At 44.1% G+C, this 7,570-nt stretch overlaps 1 protein-coding gene across 14 annotated transcripts in view; it reads left to right on the top strand.

Annotated features, from left to right (window-relative positions):
* The window catches only part of kiaa1217 (KIAA1217 ortholog), a 145,872-nt gene that overhangs the window by 74,818 nt on the left and 63,484 nt on the right, over positions 1-7,570 (top strand). Inside the window, exon 1 of one of the 14 annotated variants that reach the window (XM_080793422.1) lies at positions 1,248-1,369. The exons of 12 other annotated variants lie outside the window; for them this stretch is intronic. Coding sequence is in view for 1 of the 2 variants with exons in the window: in XM_080793434.1 (XP_080649560.1) it covers positions 5,814-5,874 (61 nt within the window). In the remaining variant the exon portion in view is untranslated. Of the gene's footprint in view, positions 1-1,247; positions 1,370-5,734; positions 5,875-7,570 lie in introns of those variants that run through there. One more of the 14 variants, XM_080793434.1, reaches the window with a different exon arrangement.

Genomic DNA, 7,570 nt, shown 5'->3' with positions numbered 1-7,570 from the left:
TGTGTGTGTGTGTGTGTGTGTTTTTTTTCCCGGCGCTACTTTTGCAAACCACTGGACAGATCAGCACCAGATTCCTTCCAGTAGCCAAGGCAATAAACAAGTCAACTTAGTACCTCCACACATTTTTGTCATAGGTTTCATTTTACTAGAAATTATGTAACTTTCATTGGGTTGAAACATTGCCCAAATTTGGAATCATATCGATACATCATAGACAAAGTGGGGTCTGGGGACCCCCACGGGCCCTTGGGGGGGTTCCAGGGAGTCCCCAGTCAAACGATTGATAGTTAGGAACAGAATGGGACCTTATGGGTCTGTAACTCAGAGAGTGTGGTGTGCGTGCGGCCGTGCGTGCGTGCGTGCACCTGCACGTGCATGTGTGTGTGTGTTGTGGACGTGGTGTGAAAAAAAATGTGACCGAGCTGCATTGTGAGGGCATTAAACCTCCGGTTTCAGATGGCTGGCAATTTCAACACGGAAACTGTTTATCTACGTATCACATCAGCAATCAGCGAAAAGCCAATGTAGAAATCAACCTCTCTTGAACTGTCTGCTAACAGCTCACCAGCACACCACACACACACAATAACACCCATACCTGCACGCGCCTGCGCACACTCACACAACAGAGCTGGCCTGTTTTTCCTGACAGGGCCTGGTTGGAGTTTGGTAGGTTGGTAATGTAATTTTGTTAAGGGCATGGAATCAGGTGCTCCGTGTGTGACATGCAACGCTTGGCAACAACAACACAGAGGTTCTTTATGAGACACAAAGCAGCCAGGCGAGGGAGAAGGAAAATTATGCCATTACAGCTAGTGTGCGTGTGACGCGTGCTCACGCGCACTTAATTACGCCTGTGCACATGTCTGCATGTTAATTTTATTCCAATCAGATTTACAGTACACCGCATCCTTCACATTAGGGGCAATTGAACGTGGAGCAGCTGATAGCTAGCTGAACTCCGATGTACTCCCTGTGTCCAGTACTTCCATAATGAACATACTGTTTGATACTGTACCAGTGTTGTTCTGTGTAATCGCTATTCACAGGCTCATGGTATCACTCTGTGGGCCTTGCTTTTATAGCACACAACAGGGCTTTGTGTCTTACTTGCATAGTTATGGGAAAGTAATAGTAGGGGAGAGTGGGATTGCGCACTAGGATACATTCCTCCATAAATAAATGACAAGCACACACAGAGTAACTAGAGACAACACAAGGCCATGGCCCCTCACAAGACCTGCGTGTACGTAGGCAAGTGGTGCATGTTGTCTTTTAGCTAAGAGGACTATCGTTAACTTTACACCAGCAGCTGGGAGAGAGAGAGAGAGCGAGAGAGAGAGCGACATTCTTTGGTTATTGGATTGAGGTACGATGCACTTCCTGCTCCCATGTGACACTGAAAGTGGATATGTCATTTTTGGCCTGGAATGTTGACAGTAAAAGTGAAGCGGGGGCAGGTTGTTTGGACCAGAGGCGGTGATTGAGTTTGAAGAGTTTCAAAGCCAGCAAAAACAAACTGGTTTGGTTGGAAAGATACCTGGGAAATTGTCAAGAATGTTTTGTTTGATTGTGATAGTTGGAATTTGATGACTGCACTTTCTTTTTCATTACCTAGCTTTCTAAGCAAAATTTCAGTGTACTGTGTATTTCCCTTTTTGACAGACTGTACACCTGTAAATGTTTCTGCCTTTTGTATACGGTATATAATTATAATTATATATTTTTTTAAGATTTTGACAAATGAGTATAAATAACAGAAACCACTACTGGACTGATAGGCATAGTTTTTCTCTAACCCAGTTGTATTTGTGATGGGGCACGTGTCATAGTAGATAAGGAAACTCTAAGTGCTGTCTGCCAACAAAAGCTCTGCAACGCTGCAATGGATAAGTAGGGCACTTGCTGAACTATACTAACTGTTACATTTAGTTGACTACCATTATAGAATGTAAGTAATTTCACCGTTGACAATGTGTACCATAGAATGTGAGTAATTACACACATTGACAATGTGCAGTGCATGAATAGTTTGCTAGACGATAGACGATGCAGGAGAGCTGGAGCATAATAACACATCTGTTCACAAGTGACTCATGAATGTTCCAAATAATGACCTCATCCTGGTAACATGTCTGTGGCTATTATTCTCTATCCTTTATATTATACCATATACTGTATGTGCATCAGTATACACACTTACACAGTCAATTCATGGTCATTGGTACAGTAAATGGCATCTTTATCCAAGTGCATGACATACTGTAGTACCTGTACAGCTATACTCACACACGCATGGCGGAGGAATGCATGCAAGACACATGCACACATTGTTGTGGTTTCGGTTGACTTACCATGTGGTCCCTTAAAGGGATAGTTCAGATTTTTTTCTTAAGCTGTATGAAAAACGTGCCATTAATATAGTGGTTGCAACTGTATTCATTGATTGCCTGAGTCCCGTGGTGGGAGTTCTGCTCTGGTTTTGGTGAAATATTAAGTAGTTCCGGTCATTTTGTGGGCGGCACAGGGAGCCATTCATTAAAAGTATATTAATCCACAAAACTAATGTAATTTGTATTGTTGACCTATTTCTAAAATATTAGTGCATCTTTCGTTCATTTTTGACTATCACACGGAACTATGCCTTTTGTGTCCATATCACTACGCCCAATAAATTGTTCCATGTGATAGAAGGGTCAAAGTTGAACGAAAGTTGCGCTAATATTTTAGAAATAGGTCAACAGGTCCAACCAGGGAAACTCCCCCCTGTCAGGTGTAAAGGAGCAACTTGGACACTCAGGCATGAAGGAAGCATGAGTTCAAGTCCGTTGCTCTCCCCTTGTCCCCCATATATGGGGACTAGGTTGGTGGAGGGTGTGTAGAGCCCCGGATCACATTAGACGATTGACACAGGGGTGAAAAATGGGTTACAAAATCGTGGGATAAAAATATATATATTAGAATAGAAATAGGTCAACAATACAAATTACGTTAGCTTTGTGAATTAATTTACTTTTACTGCGTGGCCCCAGTGCCCCCCACAAAATGACCGGAAGTCCGGAACTACTTAATATTGACCAAAACCAGAGCAGAACTCCCACCACGGGACTCGGGCAATCAATTAATACAGTTGCAACCACTATTAATGGCAAGTATTTCATACAGCTTATGGTAAAAAAATGAACTATCCCTTTAAGAGTCTCCAAGTTCAAGTTTCAAGTATCCAACTGGTGAGGGATGTTTCAGTTGAGTCGCGCGCAGAACAAGACGACACCAGGCAGTATCACACGGCACGTTCTGAAGTTTATTACGTGTACACATAGAGAGTAGCCTACTGTATATTCAGTATTGGACACATGATGTGACGATGAAGATATGAGACACGGACAAGAACAGAATGAATAGGAATAGATTAGAACATGCCTCTCGTATCATTGACCACCACAGAGCTCAGTTTAAAGTAGTTTGATGGTCATGGTATCAAGGGCATCAGTATATGCTTACACAGATAAGTGTGATTCAACACATATAAGGATAAAGGTCATACAACACAAATAGTATATTTTTGTCAGACAGAAACCTTGTGTCTCCATATGTCATGTGTTTTTCATAAACGTAATGTCCTATTTTATAAATTACATTTATACGTGTTTCGAAAAAGCAGCAACAATAGCCGATCTACAAACTCACAACACGTCAAGATGTGACGCATCTTGAATGTTTCTTCTTTTTTGCAGTTTCCTGAAAAGTCACGTTTTCAACATCCCGTACACCAGCGAGTTATGATATACAAAACCTCTGAGAGCTTATCGTATTATGTTGTTGTTGCATGACGTTTACTACTACTGCATGCACCTCACCAACCAAGGCCAAATTCCTCGTAGGCCTATGTGAAACTGGGAAATATGATTTTAATACAATTTCTATGGCAACAGTACCCAAGACAATATGATTGATAGCCATCTTAAATATTCCCAGCTTAGTAGTGTAACACCTTGCAAATCCCGAGGTGATATTCTTGGATCATATAACTATAATATAAACGGCACGATTCAGGTCCGTCGTTGGCCAGGCAACTATCTGCTTATTGTGGCTAACAGTCTGAGTATGTGTGTGGGTGAGTGGAAGCAGACTGGCGTCCATATGTTAGACATTATCTGTCAGCTGCCTGCCTCCATTGTGTTTGTTCGTGCGCTCCACCAACCACTTTCAATTACATGGCCCGCAAAGTAACTAGGCCATTGATCTGCTCACGTTTTTCCTGCGAAGATATGTCAATTGCTGTCAATTTTCAGACCATAAAGCCCTCTTGTGCCTTTTCCATTGTTCTACTTACATCAGCAGCTGCTGATAAATGGACTTACGCAGACGTGCGTGTGCATGCAGCCCCATGCACCCCCTGCCCCCCCCCCCCCCCCACCCCACCACCACTATACCACCAACACACAAAAAAGAATTAGCACACACACAAGCATACAGACATGTATACGTTATACTGACATGTTTGCATAAGATATGAGACCAGAAGCAATGACAAACCATAGCAAACACACGCACTTTTCACTTAACTTCCACGTTAAGCCAGTATGCGGTTTCTGCTGTCACATTCGAAATGACAAACAATGTCTGCTGGAAAGCACGCTTATTTTGTTGTGCTGTTGTGCCATGGACCAGCTGAATGCCACGTGCATTGCACATTTTGGATACGGATCAAAAGTAGGTTATGACACACATTTTCAGTGAATGCCGGCTGGAGCCTATGGGCCTCTCGACGGGGGGGTTCTGCATGGCATTGAGGCTTTACACATGAGACAGCTAACACACACAGCACCATTACAAAGACCAGACTGTTTGCGTGTGCGTGCGTGCGTGCGTGCATGCGTGCGTGCGTGCGTGCGTGCGGGTGTGTTTGTGGTGTACACTGCAAAATCCTGAGTGTCTGTCAGACCACTTAAGTGTAGCTTGTATGATCCACTATTCTCACCAAATGTTCATCTACTTTTTCATAGGCACACTAGGATTCAAGTGGTCAAGTAAGTAGCCTTGCAGAGCCATGAGGCCCATAGGGCAGGAGACTATCTCCTGTTTCTGTAGCGTGAGGCAGCTTGATGTATAAGTACACCCCCTGGGCATGACGCTAGTATGTCGCAGCAGGGACTTACCCCCCGGACACTCTAACCACAAGGCCATTGAGCTGGTATATTCAAGTGGTCAACTTTGAAAGTGTATGTGTTAATGTTCTCAATGTCAGACTGCTTGACTGACACCTGTTGTGTCTGGGGGTGTGGGGATGGGGGGCTGGATTTAAGACGAGCAATAGCATGTGTCTATACCTTCTTTTAAAATGGTCTGTCTGTCTGTCTGTCTGTCTGTCTGTCTGTCTGTGTGTGTGTGTGTGTGTGTGTGTGTGTGTGTGTGTGTGTGTGTGTGTGTGTGTGTGTGTGTGTGTGTGTGTGTGTGTGTGTGTGTGTGTGTGTGTGTGTGTCTCTCTCTCTCTCTGCTTCATGAACACATCCTCCTCACTCACTCTGTCAGGAACATTCGCCATTCGCCTTAGGGGTGGGGTGGGGGTCTTGTTGATCTCTGTCCTGGAATGCAGTTGACTTTCTAAATCCCTAGCAGTCTACCCCTGGGGGCTGTGTGGGGCAGGGCATATCTCGAGCCCCCCTTATTCCACGTCAAGCCACGTCTGGAATTTGAAAGCCAGCAGTAAGCGTGCACGGCCTGGTTGCTGATTCTTCCTATAGCCGCCACCTCGCTCTCTGGTCTGGTCCAGTTCTCTGTAACGGCAGGTTCTCTGATCTCACGGCACAATGGAGGAAACGGTTGGAGATGAAGGGAAAGACTGTTGCCCAGAATGTCCACTTGAGGAAGGTAATCAAGCAGCACCGGCCAAATGGATAGGAGATAATTTCCTTTGGACGTGTTTTGCCTGTTCTGTGTGTGAAGCGACAGGGTAACATTTGCTGGCGGCAGAGAAACTGTTTGGCAGTTTAAAAATAGTGCTTGGAAGTACATGAGACGCACTGTGGCTCTGAACTTGAGTGGGGTATGAATGGGGGATGGGGAGGTGTGTTGTGACAAGGAGAGTATGTTGCATGGCCTACCACCATCTCCTGTGCTTGCTACGTTCTCAGACACATTATTGCCAATTTGCTTAACTCATCCAGGCAAATTTGCACTTATGGTAACTGATTTCTTCCTATTTGCTCGTCTTAACAGCTGTCTTTCAGTTTGAGAGACATTACTGTGATAAGATTTGTACTCAAGCGACATTAACATGTCAATGCTATGTGTCACTCATTGCCATTGAGTTTGCGTCCCATTATTTTATTATTCATGAAGTCCATGAAGAAATGTACACCTATGAACATTACAAATAATAAATAAACATTTTTGATCTCTAGTTTAGTGCATGCTTTCAAAGAAGAAGAACAGACGACATAAAACCGCCTGCAATCTAAGGCCAATTAAAGTGACTTGAAATATCCTCTGTGGACTGTTTGACCTAGGGAGAAGAGATTTAATGTAGAGGACCTGAACTACCCTGTAAAGAGGTCCATTATGTTCCACCATTACCCTCTGAAAGCTACACATTATGGCTCCACCTGCCTGCTAGAAAACAAGGCAGCAGATCAGCTTGCTTTATTGCTTTTCACACTTGAGCAGCTCACCCCACCTTTTCTCTCCCTCCTTCTATGCCCTTTACCTCCATACTCGTCTCTTTTTTATGGGCTTTTAGTGTATGCTGCCTCTTCTCTTCTCTTCTCTTCTCTTCTCTTCTCTTCTCTTCTCTTCTCTTCTCTTCTCTTCTCTTCTCTTACCTTTAGGCCCGTTGTGTACTTTCACTGCCAATGCCATTCCTAAAGTCACAGGCATTCAAGCCTGGTATTCAAATTGATTTCTTGTGTCATGGCTGCAGCATCCCTGCATGGGCACTGATTGATTAATGAACAGGATAGAGGAGTCCACCTGGAGGTTGGTGCCCAAGGCGTTGATTTTAATTTGTCGCTTTCATTCAAATCAAATGTCCCTTTTCAAAGTGACTAATTCTAAAAAAAAAATGATAATGGCAGGATAACTGTCTCTCTCTGGCCTGAAGTCAGACCAGACACGCGGTTACCCTCTCACCACATAGTCATGACGTTATGAACACGTGCATACAATCATCATGTCTTACTTCGGGAAGACTGGAATCCCCCCCCCCCCCTTGAGAGTAGTGTCATTCCACGTTAGTGAAGTTAGTGCCACAGAAACCCATTGAAGTCATCCAGCTTAGGAAACAACACTTTGTCCCCCAATGTGTCTAACTCAGCAGACTGCAGTTATTGGCAGTGTCTGCTCTGTTCGGATGTGTCACAAGACCTCGGCGGGTGTATAAACAGATGCTCTGGACAGCAGCATCTCTCCAGGAGAGACAGACAGATATTGACGATCAGCCCAGGCTGGATGAGACGAGATGAGAGTTAAACAGCTGGTTTAGTTTAGCATTTCCATCAAAGATATAGTGTCAGACATTTAAAAATCTCAGAAATATGCAGCAGCAGTGGGGCATGCCACATGGGAACCA

Source organism: Protomyctophum bolini (genome assembly GCF_963924005.1).
Source record: "Protomyctophum bolini genome assembly, chromosome: 21".
In the NCBI taxonomy this organism is placed as follows: domain Eukaryota; kingdom Metazoa; phylum Chordata; class Actinopteri; order Myctophiformes; family Myctophidae; genus Protomyctophum; species Protomyctophum bolini.
The sequence above is the reverse complement of the archived record's forward strand: the minus strand, read 5'-3'. Positions and strand labels throughout refer to the sequence as shown.